The 19,571-nt window shown below is 40.8% G+C and overlaps 1 protein-coding gene across 2 annotated transcripts; it reads left to right on the forward strand.

The window, feature by feature from the left end:
- Window positions 1-6,130: 6,130 nt before the first annotated feature.
- On the forward strand, window positions 6,131-19,435 carry LAPTM4A (lysosomal protein transmembrane 4 alpha). 2 transcript variants are annotated; one of them, XM_068183390.1, is made up of 8 exons: window positions 6,131-6,309; window positions 13,011-13,131; window positions 15,164-15,240; window positions 15,336-15,458; window positions 16,603-16,698; window positions 18,067-18,165; window positions 18,654-18,729; window positions 19,270-19,435. In XM_068183390.1, exons 1-7 carry the CDS (start codon window positions 6,211-6,213, stop codon window positions 18,726-18,728), a joined length of 690 nt encoding a protein of 229 aa, XP_068039491.1. In that variant the 5' UTR covers window positions 6,131-6,210; the 3' UTR covers window position 18,729; window positions 19,270-19,435. The 2 variants fall into 2 exon arrangements, with proteins under 2 accessions (XP_068039491.1, XP_068039490.1); XM_068183389.1 differs by having other exon boundaries at window positions 18,654-19,435.
- Window positions 19,436-19,571: the final 136 nt, after the last annotated feature.

The raw sequence follows: 19,571 nt of genomic DNA on the forward strand, positions 1-19,571 counted from the left end.
GTGTGGGAGGTGGGATGAAGTGAGGCTGGCAAACATCTATGATCTGGTTAGGGGCAAGCAATTAATTGTTACAGCAGCAGCTGTAAAGGATGAAATACATGGCTTTAAGTTTCCACTTTCTCTTAAAATCAGTCTGCTCTGTTTTTCTAATAATGCCCTTTCTTGTGGGCAGCTCATGAAGGTAGAAGATTGGCTATATCCCTAATAAAAGAGCCATATCCATATGTGATGAATCCATAGGCATTAAGATGTGGCTGATTATGTAACTGACAAGCTCCTGACCTACAAAGTGTTTACTTGCAGGCAGACAGCAGAATGCAGATGTAGAAGCTGAAGCTTCACACTCAAACCATGGTGTAACACTGCCAGGGTAAAGACGGGCAACCACAGAGAGGAATTGGGCCTGCTGTTCCATAATTATCCATAGCTGATCACTGTAATTGTCTATAATTATCAAGGTCCCACCCAATGTGGAGATCAGTGGCACAGCCAACATGTGCACAAGCTGACTAGCAGGTAGACATGCTAATTGCATGGCAGGAAATAATTTCTTTACTATGCTTACAACATGGGCCTACTCTGTAGTGCTGAGTATTTTCTAAGGGCAGCTGGATGTTGTGAGAGAGGGTTTTTAAGTCATGGGCCACAAAAATCAGATATAGGTAATCTTGTCCTTCTTTGATTGTACTGAATGAGACCCAGAGATCTTTTCAAGGTAAAAGGAACTTTCTAGCATGTGCCATTCCTGACATTCAGCCCTGCAGGTGTTCCTGCAAAGGAAAGATCCTCCCATGCTGACTGAAGAGACACTGTAATACATTGATCTCAGAAACAACTCTGTGTCTTCTGGGGAAAAGGCCACTGTACGAGTAATTGACCCCTGTGTCATCCCACCAAGAGAGTATCAGAATTTTGGTAAACACTGTTTTCTATCCAACTTTGATTTCTCTTTGCATGCACGATTTCTGTTTGGTGGTGGTCCTGTGCAGTGCGCGTTGCAGGGACTCATGATCAATGGCTTTATCGAGCTCTTCTGGCAGCAAGAGTCTCCTGCCACAGTGTTCCTCCTGGAAACCTGCTGGCATCCCAAACTGCAAACCCAGTCAAGGAGCCAATGTGTAAAGAAATAACAGCCATCAGAAGGTGACTCTCTGCTTCCCTGAGGAGGTAGTGTTCAGGTCCTCAGGCTCCTCCTGCTCACCCTGCCAAGATTCATGGAGGGGCAAGTCTGGGCTGAGGGCTGGAAGGGGGAGGCTGCCAGTGAGTACAGGAGATTTTCCATTTCCAGTGCTCACTGTTGTTCATGTAAAAGTACTGAGATATCTGAAATTCCAAGTACCATTTTACATCATGCTATTTTTAGACATTTTCATAGCTCCTCAACTGTGTGGAGGCTGCTATAAATGAACCACAGAACTTTTAGTTTAGCAGATTTTGATTCTCCAAATGAAGACAAGAATTTTTATTCAGTATTTAAGATTTAGAAAATCTGAGCACAGCAAGTAATCCAGAAACAGTCCATTATCCAAATTAGGTTGTTTTCCTACAAAATTCATCTTGGAGAAAAAGGATGGTAAAATTTGTTAATGCTGACTTCAGGATATCTGTGATTTGGCTGTATGAGTCACCATCAGGAAAGCTTCCCACTGACTAATTTATATGAGGGTTTTTTTCCTCTCATTGATATGTTAATGCATTGCTTTTACTCTAGTACATTCTTATGTTTTTTTAAGGGAGCAAAAAGTCAATCCATACTTTCAACCTGGGTATTTTTCACACCTTCTGCACCAGTTCTATAGATTTTTCTAAATTCTGCTAAGGGGATACAGTACTATATATTGCAGTTTCTATGTAAAGATATTACTTTGTCTGTGATGTTGAAAAACTTTAGGTTTTTTTAATCTAAAAATGTTTGTTCAGCATGGAAAATAACTGAATCTGAGGAGCTAGCAAACCATTTATCTTTTTTATTGTTGTTTTTTTTTTTTTAGTTTTAGAATGCAGAGTAGCAGGCACATGCATAAAGTTATAAGAAAAAAAAATTTAAAATAGCAGTAGTTGTTCCTGCCCTCATATTCAAGGGCCTTCCATTTGGGATGGAGGAGCTCCAACATGTCCTGCACTGTACCTTTTATTTCCAGGCAAAGAAGCCAAGGGACAAGATGTTCCTAGAACTTTGACTGACCTGTAGTAGTGTTGATCAGATCAGTTCATCTCACCGCACCTTTGTTTCTCAACCCCCATCAGGACAATATTTTCACTATGAAGTGATATGAACTCTGCCCGAGGTTACATATGATTATCAGATCAGAGTCTGCAGGTTTCCATTCACACAACACAGCAAATGCTGAAACAGAATGGCACCCTGGCAATAGTTCAGTGTGTGGTTACAGCATTAAACCACCATCTTCTAGCCAAGGGTACACTGAAGAACAGCACAGAAAAGAAAAACTATGGTATTACAAAATCTAGCAGAAAACAGTCTTAGTGCTGCATTGCTTTGACATCTTGCAAGTGTAGGACTTTAAATTTTTAAAGAAGTTGAAGTCTGGTCTCTCATTTACCTGATCCTAGCTGTTTTGCGGTCACCTTATTAAAATCTGATTATCCAAAACTAATTTGTGTTTGGTAAAACACTGTCGGGCTCTCTCAAGACAGAAGTGCAAATCTCCTGTCTAGACATGGGTTTTGAAAGCCCAACTAGTTTGGCTAATGAGGAGTACCTCGATATCAAACCCTCCCTACCTGCTGAGAGGGAAGGAGTTAAAATGTCATGCTGGTAAAGGAATCCAAATCATTCTTTTGCAGCTGCTTCTGACTTGCAGACCTGTACATGGCTTCCTGCTCTTACTGTTGTGGATGGTTTGGTCCTGCATGCCATGGTCTGCTTGTGAGGAAGTTTCATCACTACTACTCGCTGACTCTCTGAGATTTTGCTCGGCCTGTCATGACTGTAAGCTGAGCCCAGAGTTTTTAATATATTTAGCCTCACAAATCCTCTCTGAACTAGCAAAAAGGAGAGAATTAAGGCTCAGCGAGAAGGAAGTTTCTTGCCTGAGGTCATCTGGGCTGCCTGTGGCATGGAAGAACTGGAATCTTTCACAGAGGGTAGGACTAAAATCATTAGCCTATTACCTCTTCCCTTAAGTACAATAAACAATGCAATCATTCTCAAAATACTATTTAAATCTTTCTTTTCCTTTTTTCCTTTTTTTTTTTTTTTCAGGGACGAGAAAGTGGAGAGGTTTTTTTATGCAAATTCAATAGTTCCACATCAGCCCATCCTGCTGTGGAAAGCTCCTTTGTGATGTTAAATGAGATTCACATTATTCTTCCCAGTATCTTTGTTGCCGAGTATAACAAGCAGTGTTTGCAGAGTATAACAAGCAGTGAAGCTCAAGGGAATCGCATCAATTTTTATTCTGAGTCTGGCTGACAAAGATATGAACACTTAATTAAGATTTCTTTCATCTCATGAAAATAACTCTGACAATCTGAGCCTGATGAGAGCTTGATCTTAGCGAAGGCAGTATCCAACTGCAAGCTCTTAGTTGGAACACTTGCCCTCACAAACCACTTGAACTGGGAGTGGGATTTAAAGGTTTCCAAGTGGATGTCCAAATTTTGAGGGAGTGGCTCCTGCTTTAATTTCTGACTCATTCTAATCCTGTGAACTCCTGCTTCATACAGGGACAGACCAACAGGAAGGAGAATCTCTCAGCTCCGCAGAACAATGTAATCAATGCAGGCATGCGTGCAGCAGGAATAGTTGGCTTACCTTCCCTAAGTGCCATCTGTAAGAAAACCGATTTTTAAAATGACTGATTACAACAAAATGCACATTCTTTTTTCTATTTTTTTTACATGGACATGTGTATATTGATTAAAATTAGTCCCTTCTTGCTACATTAAATCATAGTGTTGATAATTAGGCATCTGTGCACAGGGCTGAGAACATCAGCAGCACTAAAGAAACAAACAATAGTTTGTAAGAGGATCATTACAGCTATCTTAGCAGCACTTACAACATGTTTATTCAAAAATGAAATATGCCCAAAGGAAGAAAAACACCAACTATGGAACTCTGGGGATTTAAAATAAAAAAGGTCACTTTTAAAGCCCTTAAGTAAACAATTTCAAACTACTCAGTAACAGCTCAGATTAAAAACAGACTAAGCGGCTAAAGCAATAAAATGTGTTAATTGTACAATCTGGAATGTATCAAAAGGACAACCACTGTCACCCCCCATTACCTTCTTATTGTTCAAAGTGAAAAAACTCAATATTAATACTGACGTACATCTTGGTGTATATAGGAACAGCAAATATTTATGGTTCTGTGTCTCAGACTGTGCACTGCCAAGAAGGAAATACTTGCAGCTGCAAGTAGAAGGTTAAAATAAACTGTGTGCATTTCTGCATCAACAGCTCAGGTCTCCAGAAACCATTGGGTCAGGAGGTCCTGCTCCATGTGGGAGCAGGAGACTGTGTGTCTAAGTGGTGGTGAAACTCATCACATACACAAATGAAGACAGCCCTTGGATTTACACACGCTTTTTCTAATTAACGTATTGAAAAGTGCAGCACCCGCAGCTTTCAGTGGAACTAATGAAGCATTTCCATTACCCACTCACCAACAGAGGGGCTTGATCAGGGCTTGGAGTCACTAACAAAGTAAAGCACTTCTGTGGACTAAATTTCACCTCTTCTGTTTTCCCTATGATGGCATATCCCCTTAGCATGTAACACAGTCTTAATGTTATTCTTTAATCCAAGGAATTAACTCAAAAGAACAGCAAAACGGTTCATGTGAACTAAACCTTCTGCAGCAAAATTCAGTGAAAGCCAAGGGATGCTGGCAGTACCTCAAAGCAGACCTGCTCAGGCTCTGCCCAGGTGTCATGGTTTAGGAATGATACTTCCCAGGTCAGGACTCCCACTGAGACTTTCCAAACCACACACTGCTCTCTCTCACTCCCCCTTCCCCTCATCTTTCCTGCGGCGTTGGGATGGAGTTGAGAATTAGAGGCACAACAATATACTGGAAACATCAACGAGATAAGAAACCTGCCCCCGCTCCCAATACACAATACCAGTCGGCTGCCTCCTCCACGTTTTCTCCATAGGAAGAAAATCCTTTTCCCCCTGCTCCTGGCAATGACCAATGATGTGAGGTGGGACAGAATAACCTCCACATCCGAGCCATGCTCCCTCCTGGCAGCTGGAATCAGGACATCAGGAAACATTTCTTACTCATTACAATTTTGGAATTAAGGGCTGTCCAAAATCACAAAATCAATTAGGTTGGAAAAGACCTGTGAGATCATCGAATCCAAACCATGACCAAACACCATGTCAACCAGACCATGGCACTAAGTGCCAGTCTTTCTTTAAACACCTCCAGGAACAGTGACTTGTGTTCCAACGTCTAATCACCCTTTAAATGAAGGAATTCCTCCTGATGTCCAAATTAAACCTCCCTGCTTGAGGCCAGCTTGAGGCCATGTCCTCTAAAGCTGTTACCAGCTGCCTGGGAGAAGAGGCCGACCCCCACCTGGCTACAACCGCCTTTCAACGAGTTTTAGAAAGCCATAAGGTTCTCTCTGAGCTTTCTTTCCTCCAGGCAAAACACCCTCAGCCGTTCCTCCTTCTGCTCCAGCCGCTTCACCAGCTCTCTTGGCCTTCTCTGGACGTCCTCCAGAACTTCCATGTCCCTCCTGAACTAAGGGGCCCAGAACTGGCCCCAGAATTAGAGCCACCCCTCACCCGCGCTAAGTACACGGGAACTTTCCCCATAGGTTTTTCGCTGCCTCCCCGGCTGCCAAGTTCCGGCTCTTCAAAGCCCCGGCGAGCTGCTCCCCGTGCGCCAGGCGAGCAGGGCAGGCCCTTTCCCCGCCAGACCCGCCCGAGGGCCGGCGGCAAAGGCAGGCAAAGCCCAACATGGCGGAAGAGGCACCGCCCCCCCTCAGGTGCGGCCCCCGCCGCCGCAGGTGAGTGCGGGGCGGCAGTACCAGAGCTGTTGTGATTGGTCAGGAACGCTGTCAATCACCTGTCCCCGCGGCAACACAGGCCCGCCCCGCGACACTCTCTCGGCGGTTGATTGGTCAGCGCGGCGGTGACGCGCGCGCCGGGGGTTTTACGGCCCTCGGTGTCGGGAACTGCTGGGAGAGGGCGGGTGGTGGGTCTGGTGGTTGGGTACGCGCTGCCGCCATGACGTTCAAGCGGAGTCGTGACCGCTTCTACAGCACCCGCTGCTGCGGCTGCTGCCATGTGCGCACCGGCACCATCATCCTGGGCACCTGGTACATGGTGAGAGGCGGCGGCGGCCAGCGGCTGGAGGGGCGGCGGTGGGGGCCGTGCTCAGCGCGCCTGCGCGGGGTGCTCGGTGGGGCGGGGGAGCAGCGCCCGCGCGGCCGCTGTGAGGGACCGCGGGCGTCCCGCTCCCCTGCCCGGGCAGCTCCTCCCTGTCCCGAGGCGGTCCGGGAAGGCGGCACGAGGGGATTTCCTGGGGTCACCCGGCGGGGCTCGGGTCCATCTTCTTTCCCGGGGTCTCCTTCGGGCTAACGAAGTCCTGCTGTCCCTCGGCAGCGTTCCTTGTTGTGTTTGGAAAAAGAAAGTGAAGAGAAAGTTCAGAGCGTTTTAATCTACGTCTCAGAGAGAATGTGTTACTCTTCTCTTTCTTGGCTTGGAGCGATTGAGACTTTAATACAGCACTGGGCGTGTAAGGGAGGAGATCGGGGGAGACTGGAAATGGGGGTGTATAATAGGGGAATGAGATGAGTGGTGCGTAACCTCTGAGGGTAAGATGAGTGTCCCCAGAATGAGCAAGAGCTTTGTGCCAAGGGAAGTTCCTGGTTATTCCATACTCTGTTCCTGAAACAGTGATTGAAAAGCAGTGGAAACAAATTTGGCTCCCAAAACACTTCCTTTCTTCTGACCGGTGAGTGCTTTCTTTCCGAGAAGGAGCTGTGGTAGTGCGGATGAAATATTAGAAATAAAGTGCTGAACTAGAGCGCAGTAGGAACGTGCAAACAGTACCAGCAAGTTAAAGGCCTGGAGCCCTAACTTTCCTTCGTTCCCTTAAAGGGGGCCTGAGCTCCTCTTTATTGTAGTCATTTCCTCCTCTTTCCTTCCCCTTAACCTCGTGGGCAGTAAAAATGAGAGGATAGTTTACAGAAGTTGCGTCATACCTTCTCTGTTCTCCTGGAGCTGTAATCAAACCTGTGTTCTCCTTTGCACTTCTCCAGATTGTAAGAAACAAACAATGCTGAATTTTTGTGTTGATGTGAAACAGCCATGCACAGAACCTGCCTTTAGAGGCATGCGGGTTTCATTTTGGGGAGTTTATGGTTTATTTTCAACAGGTATGGGGAGATCCTTTATGTTTATGCATCTTGATCCCTCAGTTGACAAAAATTGTACAGGCAAAGAAAGTCGCTGGAGAAAAGGACTTGAGGAAAAGGCAGGGCAGGGGGTTGGAAATGTAATGAAACTTGAGGGGAAATGTATCTCTTTCAAAATGAAATTGACAAAAGTCTTGGTACTGATTAATTCTGTTAATTAGTTCATTTCAAAGGAAAAGGTCCATTGTAGTATTTAGAATCAAACTCTTAGAAACCTGCAGACCACTCTGTGCTGATGGATGGAGTTCAAGAATATGCTTCTGGTCCCTCGAGGAAGAGCACAGATCGTGAGCAGTACGGGGGACAGGAATCCCTGTTAGAGAACAAAAGCGCCTCTCGGCCTTCCGCGCTGCGATTCCCGTTCGCGGCAGTGCCTGTAAACCCAGAACCCGCTGGGGGCGGGGGACTGGGAGATGTTTCCGTGGCCACAGACCTGGTGGCACTTCCAGTTTCTCCCTCTCCTGCTGTGCTTGTGTTTCCTCTTGTTGCCTGGATGCGGCACCTCTTTCTTCTTTTGAATGGGTGCTGGGGACGGTGGGAGCTGCGCCGGGCAGCCGTGAGGCTGCGGCTCCAGGGGCGGAGTGCGGCTTTGATCTCGTGTAACCGCAGCCACTCGGTCTGGAAAAGCAGAGCCGAGTTCATGGTAGCAGGGGCCATGCAGAGTGGTTCAGAGGTGCCGGTTTTTATGAAAAATTCCTGTGTATCGAGCACTTTGTTATACCGTGCCTTGAATATTTTTATCCAGTTCTCAGCTGTCACCTAGGTAAGGGTGAGAACTTTTAAGTCTGGCAACAGCTGTCTGAGCTGAATTAAGGTTATGACATGAAGCTTTAGGTGGTCTTCCCTAATGCTTTAAAAGCAGAATTCAACTATAAATTATACATTTTTGAAGGTAAAATACGGTTTTGACAGTGAAAGTTAAATTTAATTGTCTTCTGCCAAGCTTTAAAAAATTGTCCAGAACATGTCAGGTTTTTTAGACATGTTAATTAATGCACCATTTAAGTATAGTTCTAACTTAGTCTTTCAGGTTCTTATGAGAAGTACTTCTAAATCAATTAAGTTATCTCTGCTTTTAAGTTACAGTGGGACAAATAGTAATAACTTTATGTGTAGGGTAGTGTTTTTTGGTGTTTGGGTTTGGTGGGGCTTTTTATTTGTATTTTTTGTGCTTTAGTTTTGTTGAGGTTTTTTGAAGGATGTAGCTTTTGGAGGGGGAGAATGTTTAGTTCAAGAATAGTTTTATGTTACTGAAAATCTTGCTGTTTACTATATAAACTGTGTTCCCGTGCAGTACAGTCCTGAAGGAATTTGCTATCAAACTTAAAATGGAGTCTCATAGCAATCTACTCCAGATGTTTTAGTAAGATAAGACTTCTGTCTACTTAATACATGTGTTATTCTTATGTAACCATTTGTTTAGGCATTCTCCTATTCCTTGCTTATTTGTGTACTTCTAAATCATGCATGTAATTAGCTTTGATTCTCACTTGAACAGTTTTATCACTGTCCTTGCTGTGAGCTTCTGCAAGTCCAGAGAGAACGAGGATTACCTTCTAAAATGTCTGCTGCTGATGCTGTGTGAACAGAGTGTGTCTCAAGCATGGTTCTGTCTGTGTGCTGCTGCTGTTTGTGATCAGTAAACAAAAGTGTATTTACCAAAAGACAAGTTAAGAACATTTCTGGCAGAATTCTACTTGAGTTGCAGGTCTGATAAAGCTTGCTTAGCTCTGTAACACCCACTGCTGTTCTGTGTAGGAAGGAAAAAGAAACCTCCTGTTCCTCTCTCCATAATTTGCAGTCGTGTTGCTTTGAAGTTTGTTTCTTCCTGTAAACTTTCATACTGGGCACTGTGCTTTCCAGAAACCGGAAGCACGAACACTGCACTGGCAAAAATGGGATCAGAGTTCAGTAAACAGCATAAAAGCCCATAGTATTGTTTTGGAGGGAGGGGCTGCTGTGTTCTGGCAGCAAACTTCAGGGCTGCAGTCAGTGATGCAATTGCTGCTGGTTAGCAGGAGCAGGAGGGGGATCTCTGGAATTGTTTGTTCACTGATCCAGATTGGCAGGAATGAGCCAATATAACTGGTCTCAGTCTAATAGTGGTAGTGTTAGATGCTCTGAAGTACTCAATTTAAAATTACTCTTCTTCAGTTTTTACTATTTCAATATATTAATAAACCAAATCAAATCAGACTCTCCATCTTGGCTTTTTTTTTCTTCTTTTTTGTTTTGTTTTTTCCCCTTTGGAAACGTGTTTGGGAAAAAATACTGGAAAAGGAATGTAGTAGTGCAAGGCAATTTCCCTTTTTCCTCTCATAAAAAGATACAAGCAAATTAAAAGTAGGAATTCTTGGTTTTGCCCAAGTCACTCAGAGTGCTTGGGGAAAATTAGACTTCCATGTTCAGGCCTCCAGAGAGATGAAGCAGTTACATGATGAGGCATAAAGTGTACACTGAGGAGATAAAACTCACTAATTAAAAAGCTAATGCTTGTTAATAGTTCCACAGTCTTTTGAGTTCTAATCATATGGGGAGCTAATATTTTTGTTACCAGTGTGTAATAAATGATGATTTTCTACTTGAGAATTTGAAATTTCAGCTATTTGAATTTTGATACAAGCTACACCAAACTGATAAACTTAGCTATTCCAGATATGAAAATGTAAAATATGCTTCTTAAACTATTACAAAACTAAAATAGGGTTATTTTCATCTTAATGGGATTATTTTTTGAACAAGAACTTAAACATGCATTTTGCAAATTTTTTTTTTGTTGCTGTTTTTGATTCCTTAGCAAAAAGACCAGAATGAGGCCACTGAGATTTCTGAGGTGTTACTTTAGGGTGCTGCAGTATCCACTGAGTGCTGTCTTGTCAGGCTTGGGGTGTTTTTTTCTTTTTTCTTTTTTTTTTTTTTTTCAGGGGGAGATGATCATGGTTTAATCCTCATTACACTGAGGCATAGCATACATGAGTTTCATTTTTTCGGACTTCTCTATGTAGATATTTGTGACCATATGTTTGATTTGCAGTGAGTATATACTTAAAAGCTCTAACAGTGTTCTGTGGTCCAAACCATATTCTTACTGCCATATTCTACTGCACTTGTGGTCTTGCTGTTATCAAGCTGGGAAAGAATGGAAGTAGTTAAAACAGAGGCTCTGGCTCTGTAGGTCTTAATCACATTTAACATATGAATTTCAGTTAATTACTCAGTGTTGTGATGGATTTATAAACAGTAGTAATGGAGTGCTGGAAACCCTGAGGTGTTAGTTGGCCAAGGTTTGGGTTTGTTGTTTGTTTTTATTTAGATTTGTTCTGGTTTGTTGCTATTTTTATTTGGTCTCATTGATTCTAATTGATTGGATTTTGAATGACTCTTATTTTCTGTTTTACTTGCATACCATTTCAGGTTGAGAAAATAAATCTTTAATACTTGGAACTACACTCAGTAACTAGTGAAATGACTAAGGACTTGGGTACACTGAATTAGGACCATAGATAAGATGAAAATAAAAAATAAAGTGACAGATGGAGAATTACAATCTCAAAATTCTGAGGCATTCAAGTTTTTCAGTACTTCTATAGTAATTCAGGTGCTGCTTACTCCTTTTCCTGAGGCAGATAGCCTGTCATGGCAGTCAAACTCATGACTGTGTATAAACAATAAATGATTTAGTTGTAATTGAATGTGTACTTTTGGGCTTTATAAAGTAGAGATCAATGTTTCAACTGCCAGAGACCTGAATCTTGACACAGGCTTTTTGAAACAAGTACAGTGCAGAAAGGTATTTTCCAATACACCCAGTTCACTCACAGAGGAAATAGAAAGGTTGAAAATGCATTGAGAGCAGAAGGCCAGAGTACAGAAGGATGAACCAGGTGGGAGATGAAAGTGGTCTATATTTGTGACCATTGGTGAAGCAAAAGAAGATTTGAAGACCAGAGGCAGGTGAGCAACTCGACAGTTTGTCCTTTAAGAAGTGTCCTGTGAGAGTGAAAATAAATGCATTTCGAGGCTAAAGATATTGCTGGTTAAGCAGAGTTCTTTGCTGCCAGCTGTTTTGGCTACTATGCTTTATATTCCAAGGCATGAAATGCCTTTTAAAAATAAGGTGGCTCAAAATAGCTGGAAATTCTAGTAAGTTTGTGTTATACATGATGAGATGATTGCATTTCTACAAAGTGAAATGCACTACCAACTTTAATTCCACTAAAGGGTTCTTTTAGCAGACAGTGCAAGCAAGCTTATCACCATTTGTCTCTAAACCCCTGGGGAAAAAAAGAAAAAGAAAAAAAACGCAATAAAAACAGTGAGGGGAAAAAAGAGGAACTGTGAGTCTCAAAATTTTTTAAAAGGTTCAGAATGTTTTTTTTTTTTCCTTTCTGAAATCTTCAGTAATTGTATGTAGACTTGCCACCATCATTGACTCCTGGAACCATGCCAAATAATCTCTTTTCCAAGCAGGGGAACCACAAAATTTTGGCTTCAGTATTGCTAAAACCCATTTATTTACCACATCTATAGACTCTCAAGTTGGTTTCTTTGTGTTTAAAAAAGAGCAAGTATAATCTAACTTGTGGAAAGCAGCTGTACTTCTGTAATGCCAGTAGAAGAAGAAATACCTGGCAAATATTCTTAAGTTGTGAGAAACTGCAAACCATTTTTTTTTTTCTTTTGAGACTAATTGGAAGGGATCCTGCTGGTGGTAGTGACAGTACTGAATACTGATTGGAAATGTCTGCAGCTCAAAAAGACCATCATGAGTTTTTTTTTGTATTATGCAACCTTTGGCATGTGTCTCCAGATATCGGTAACAGAAACTATGTCCCTGTAAACCTTGCATACGTTATAAATGCTGTCAAGGCAATTTTACAGAGGCTTAAGCTATTCCTGATTCTTTGAGCTCTTCCTGAAGACATTTCTGGTGTGTACCAAAATGGGGCAACAGAAGGAATCTTAAGTGGCAGCATGAGGGAGGAGAAAGACTGGTGAGCACACAGCCCATGCTGAATGTGTACACATTGTGGGGGTTGATCTTCGTGTGAAACTTCTTAATTTCCCCTGTGGTTGTGTAGACTTTCTCTTAAGGACTGGTGAGGTTTTAATAAATGATCTGGGATGCAGAAGATGTTCTGTCTAGCTTATTAAAGCTGAAATGTGGCAGAAACCCAGTAATCTATTTGTATGTTAAATTAACTCAACTTGTTGTAGAAAGCAGAAATTCTTTCAAAATATTACTCATTCTCTACCTTTATCTTCCTGATATTTTTTAACTGTTTCCAGTTTTTCAGTTCACAAGTCTCTAGAGCATCAGCTTAATTACGTTATTTGAATCCCTAGGAACATTACCATCCCCTCAGTTTGCAAAGTTACTCATTGTGATTCATTGAACCTAGCAAGTGCTCCCCACTCTTTGGGTTGTTTTGGTAGTTGTTTAACTAAATCAGCTTCAAGTTTAACTGTAAATTGGGCTTTTTTTTTTTTTTCCCACATACAGGAAAAAGGAAGAGTTTATTTTTAACTGAAATAAAGGATTATTAGTGGTCATTAAAAACATCTTAGCAGTGTAATTAACCTTGAGGTACCTGTGATCTCTCTCAGGTGGTGAACTTGCTGATGGGCATCTTGTTGACAGTAGAAGTGACTCATCCAAATATGGTGCCAACTGTTGATATCCAGTATGAAGTCATTGGAAATTACTATGCTTCCGAGAGAATGGCTGGTAGGTCTAGAACTCTGCTGGCTGATGGGTTGTAATATATGCATACAGCTTCTAATAAATATGGTTATCTTGTTTTCATTAATTCCTCTTCAATTATTCTGGGATTGAATTCTTCTACAAGAATAAAAAGAAAGGTTTATGGACTATTATTTTAACTTCATTTTATACCCAAGCATCTTAAGTGATGAGATTTCTTGGCCTTCTGATGCTTCGAGTGTTGAAGTATATGTGGGACATCTCTGATTTACTTTCTCCATAAACATTAATTATCTTTGCTGTCTCAGTGCAGAAAACAAGTTTAAAGACTTTTCTTCAGAATTTATGGTCATCTTCATAGATCAGGAAATACCTTAGAGCTCCTGCGTATGAATTTAAAGAAGAAAACCATAATATCTTTTTAAGAAGAAGGAACAATTGGGATGCCAAGTACTGGAGTGAAACCAAAGTGTTTCTCTAAATTTCACCTGCAGAATAAATGAAAGAAAAAGCACCATGAGCAGAATTAAGCCTGCTTTTCACTCTGTTGCTGAGTGTATGATGTATACAGCCATAATTGGTGTCAAGCTTTTAAACTATTGTATCTGTAAACTTGTGCATATGCTTTGCTTCTCTTGTCTTTAAATGTGCAGAAATGTGTAGTGTGGCACTTCTAATCTACCTCAGTCTGTTGTATTACATGAAAATTTAGGGAGGGTCAGATTCAGTGAAGGTAAATAGTACAGCACAAAACTGGGTTTTGAGAATTTTGGATTAGTTGTTCATGACTTGAGTTGAGGATCTGTCAGTTCTGACCTGTGACTGTAACTCACATTTACTACTAATGAAATAAGAGTGGGAGCAAGGACCAAATTCTTCATGAGGCTAAGATACGAAGTGAAATCACAGCAGATGTCTATAGAATGTCATATGATCTGTAAAGGCTGTTGGTGTACTTGGTAGCCTTAAGCTTATATGAGTGAAAGATGCTTCTGAAGCTGAAGGTGCTTTATTCACTCTTTAGTGTAAAATCTGTCACATGCTTTTGACTTAAAAATTCTTATTCCTTATGTTGGGATCTGGGCTAGAGGGTTTTGTGTGTGTGAAAGAACATTAGAAGTATTATTATACTTGTGTATATTGTGAGTAATAGCTCCTCCAAAGACAGCCACGCCTGCTGAGACTTACATTTGCTCAACACAGTGCATTTCAGACATGGGGAGGCTCTTCCTTGATGCCATCTATGTGTGTAGATATTAGTTGCAGAATAGAATGGGTTCTTAGATAATCTCTTTTCCATGCAGGGGGACCACAAAATTTTGGCTTCAATATTGCTAAAACCCATTTATTTACCACATCTATAGACGCTCAAGTTGGTTTCTTTGTGTTTAAAAAGGAACAAGTATAATCTAACTTGTGGAAAGCAGCTGTACTTCTGTAATGAATAACTGTGATGCACAAGGAGAATCTTTATCATGCAACTTCCATGAGTGTCCTGGATTTTGCTACAAATTGGTTTCTGTTCAACTGCCTTTTCTTGTAAATAATGGGATACCTTCCACACAGTGATTTCCTGTTTTCCTTAGTGTTACTGAAGGAGCAGTGCTGCTCCCACTGCCAATGGCCAAATTACATAACCGAATCATTTTCAAGTGTAAAGGTTGATAGTGTGTTAGCTTCACTTAAGATTCTGTCCAGTTGTAAAGTTAATCACTCACATACATTCAGCACTGACACATAGTGCAAATCAGCATGATTATGGTCCATTACTGTCAAACTATGTCAAGCTTCTAATTGGTGTTCCTGGGCTTTAGTCAGGCTTTTGATTAAGGCAGAGGGATTTTTCTAAGTAGTTGTAGGTTTTCTTGAACTAGATCTTTTTTTGTTAGGAAGGATCTGAACTACTCTGTTCTGCTGCTTGTAGTTGGCATGGATGAGTCAATTGAGAACAGATCATAGTGATGGACAAAGCTTGGGTACCTGTCAGTTGCAGTGTGACAAGTCCAGGAAATGACTGATTCTTACTGTGGTTTTTTTTTTTTTTTTTTTAATGCAGAAAATGCCTGTGTTCTGTTTGCTATCTCCCTCCTCATGTTCACAATCAGTGCAATGATGGTGTATGGTGCCATTGCTGTAAGTATATTTATAATTCATGGTTTTAGAGTTGCTACTTGATTTTTTTAAACTAAATAATTTACAGGCTGCTCCTTTTTTCTATTTCTTCTTAGCATCGTGTAGGCTGGCTGATCCCATTTTTCTGTTACCAACTCTTTGACTTTGTGCTCAGTTGTCTGGTTGCCATCAGCTCTCTAACCTACTTGCCCAGAATCAAGGATTACCTGGATCAGTTGGTAAGTATTCAGCTCAAGCTGATATTTTGCATTTGAAATTAAAGTTTGTTTTAATTGGATCAGTGACTGAGCTACACTCCCCTTCCTCTGCATAAGAAAAAGGAATTCAGCCTGCAGCATCCACAGGTGGTTATTAGGGAATGGTAGTTTGTCATTCCAGCAGAGGTGGAAGAGTTAAGAGTTGTCATTTTTTTTTTCCCTAAAAGGAAAGCCAGGGAGAGTAAGGAAAGAATTGTGATGGGAACTACTGGTTTAAACTGTGTTGGCTACAAGTGGACTTGGAAGTGTGTTCTTTAACACACTTGACTGTAGTGGAGTTCAATGGCAAATTTGCTACTGCAGATTAAAATGTATTGACCCTCATTTGGTAGGGAACAGGAAGAGAAGTGTAGGTAAGGATTCTCACAGCATTACACATGGAATCTGAGCTTTCCTTTTTACATTCTATGTGTCTTTTCTCAAGTTGCCACAACACTTTCTAAGGAAACTGCAGTGGAGTTCTCACTAACACTGCCTGTGCTGTAACTGCAAGAAGAGTCAATGCATAGAATGTACTGTCAGCAGGGACCACAAGCTCTGGCTGGCTGATGTTTTAATCTGTTCAAGTAGATGTTTAAAAGCAAGTCCTTTTTAAAACAGATAAAATGTTAGATTGGTGTTTGAGAGAGGCCTTGTTACTGTGGTCAAGGAAGGAAGAGAGACAGGTTTGCAGAAGCTCTGTTTCAGCTCCCCCAGTTTTGGGGGTGACATCTTACACTGCACACCTGTGTGTTACAGGTTGGACTGACAGGATGCAATTAACAGTAAGCTATTAAAGAGTTGTAGAGGACCATGAGTACAACGACTGTCCTGCAGCTGTGAAGAAGAATCTGTGTTGGCATGAGACTGATGAAGTGACTAGGGACACAGACTGTACTGTAGTGATCTGTTCTTGTGGGACAGAGACAGGATAAATACTGTGCTTTGTGGGTGGATAAAGAGGAAACTCGTTAGAAATGGAACTTTTTGTTTCAGGGGAGTAGCTTACACAAGGGTTTGTTTCACTTGGTGTGAAGTTTGGATGTTTTTCTATCATATTTGATTATGCAGTGTTCATTCTTATCTCTTCCCTTTCTCTCCCTTCCCCCCTGGTTTTTTTCACTAGCCGGATTTTCCTTACAAAGATGATCTCCTTTCTTTGGACTCCAGCTGTCTCTTGTTTATTGTTCTGGTGTTCTTTGTATTATTTATCATTTTAAAGGTAAGTTAAAACTTAATCATGTGTTTGTTGCAAGAGTAAATAAATATTAAGATGGTGCCAATATGAGTTAATTCTCATTGCTGAATTCAGAACCCAGCTGCCTTCTTAATGCTGAGGTAAGAACTTCTTTGAGCACAATTGTTAGGATGTTGGGTTCCAGTATGACTTAGGTCTAATATGTTGTGTACTGGTGTATTCAGCTAACTTGTGTGTGTGCAGTGGGGTGTGCTTATGCAGCTCTGCCCTTCCTGAGTAGGAAGGAGGAATGCAAAAAGACTTTTTGTGTATGTGGAGATAATTTTAATATTTGTAATTAAGCTTGTAGTGAAATAATATTGAGTTAATGCATACAAGTTTCTAAACAAAACATTTAAAATCTCTCACTGTGCTGAACAGACCAGAACGCAAGTTTTGGAAGGAAGATGATTGAATGAGGAAATGTACAAGTTAATTCTAGACTTTTCATCTTTCTCCCTGCTGAAGGATAGTACCAGTTAATTTCTTTTTGAAGATCTAAATAATGAGGCATTCATTTGGGTTATAAAAACTCTTGTGTAGACAAAGCATATTACAGAAATGAATTGATAATATATATTGGCCATGATACTTTTCCTTTATTGCATTCAGGTTACATTCAAGAAAAAATGAAAAATCATTTTACTGGTTTTCTATACTTTTTCCAAGCGGAATGTTTAACTGGGGGGAGGTGAAAACCTAATACAGTAGATAACACTTGTGTATTGATTGGGAAATTTGGTACCTTTTGTACAACAGTGCTAAATTGCCAGTGAGAGATTTGGAGAGGTTAATGTTACAGAAATTAGTAATAAAAAAACCCTAATCCTTATCATGTCATGATAGTGTTTCTTTCTGCAGCAGTCAGTGTTGTCTCGATGTTGAAGGTTTATTCTACCCTCTCCCTGCTGCCTCAGTTGTGTGTCTGAGCCCTCTCCTTAGGACTGCCAGTTAGCTGGAGAAACAGTGCTAACTGGGGGATGAGTGGGATTGTACTTTGGCCTCTCCTCCTCCTCCTCCTGGCAGGTTTGGACTGAGATCCACAGAAGCATAATCCAGTTGGGGATCAATTTGATTAGTGCTGCTGAGGCAGACAGAGATTAGTTGAATGGATCTGTGAATTCTTTTGCTAAAACCTGTGTGGTGCATCCTCTGAGTCACTGTCACAGCAAAGCTAAATGGATAGCAACATAGGTATGTGGCCAGGTCTGTGAAATAGCAACCATTCCTCAGTTATGTATTGTCTAAGTTGATTTATGCTCCTTTTTATCATAGGAATGTCATCCAACATCTAATTTCTGAATCAGCCAATGCTTATGAGGTGTTTAAAAAGAGAAATCTCTCTTCTTTCAGGCATATCTAATTAACTGTGTATGGAACTGCTATAAATACATCATCAACAGAAATTTGCCAGAGATTGCTGTGTACCCTGCTTTTGAAGCTCCTCCACAGGTAAAACCTTTTTAAGATATAATTTTGAAGTAGAAAATCACCACATCCATGTATATTTCCAAGCCTTGTCCAGCTTTCTAAAGAAAGACTAGAAAGATAAAAAATTTAAAGCAGCTAATTTTGTGATGGGTTATTTCTTAGCTAAATTCTCAGTGCCTAAAAGGAGGATCTTTAGAGAGAAGTCTTTGGATGTTTTTCTTGTGGTACAGGGAAACTTTGATTGCACTAGTCCAAACCTTCATTGCTGCTTTGCAGTGGGGTGGGGAATGAATGACCAAGGGTTAGGCTCAGCAGAGCAGTAAACTGCTCCTGCACCTTCTTTCACTTCCTCATTTGCTTACGAGGAACTGCAGCCAATTCTTAAAATAACTTTGCCTGCAACGGAGGACTAAGTTGCTGATGGGCCATGTGTGCTTTTGTTCTTTTTTTTTTTTTTTTTTTCATTTGAAATCTTATACATTAATCACTTCAAAATGTCTTCTCCTTAGTATGTTCTGCCAACCTATGAAATGGCAGTGAAGATGCCTGAGAAGGAGCCTCCACCTCCCTACATACCTGCCTGAAGCAATTTTTATGTTCATTAACATCTGTACCAGCTTCCTGGGGGTTTTGTCTTTTAATCTTGCAAAACTGCTTAAGTAATAGAAATATTCAGGGCTTTAGGAGCAAACTGTTCTGTTTAAAATATGTTTGATATAAACTTAGTAAGCAAAACACATCTGAGAGTGATTTCATTTGCTTTAATTTTTTGTTCTCCCTAATGCTCTTAAACATTTTATTGCCTTAGGGCCTTAACACCTGCAAGAACTTATGCATGTGACTAACTTGTGGCTTTTAATAAAACCAATTGAGCCACTCTGATTTAAGTTAGCTGTGATTATAAGTGTCTGCAGGATTATGCCCTTAATTTATATTAACTTTTTGTAAAGTAGTTCATAAAGACAATCTGATCGTGCAGCAAAATGACAGTTAGCCTTTATCCATTTTTTGGAAGGGGAAGGGTTTGAATGTGGTATGTATGTGACTTTTTTACTTTGCACTTTTCTCATATGTTATCTTACCTTTTATTGTGGTTTTTTTTGGTTATCCTATGTCTTGAAACAGTATTTTTGAGGAACAAGTGAGGGTGGCAGAAGAGTTCTATTACAACAAGCTGGGAATGCAAGAAAAATAAATACAAATGTGGAAGATGGTTGCATGCTTCTAATCTTCTATGTATTTTCCTCTTTGTGATAAATGATACTTAAATAAATCTTTTACAAAATGTTTACCAGTAGTGTTGGTTGATCTTTTTGGTGGCTTTTTTGTTTAAATGCTTCAGTGTGGTGCAGTCAGTCCAGCATACTTAGTTACAGGTTTAGTGGTTGATCCATGCTTCAGTAGAAGTCCTTATGTGGCTGGAGAAC

The sequence above is a fragment of the Anomalospiza imberbis genome, chromosome 3, assembly GCF_031753505.1.
Source record: "Anomalospiza imberbis isolate Cuckoo-Finch-1a 21T00152 chromosome 3, ASM3175350v1, whole genome shotgun sequence".
Classification (NCBI taxonomy): domain Eukaryota; kingdom Metazoa; phylum Chordata; class Aves; order Passeriformes; family Viduidae; genus Anomalospiza; species Anomalospiza imberbis.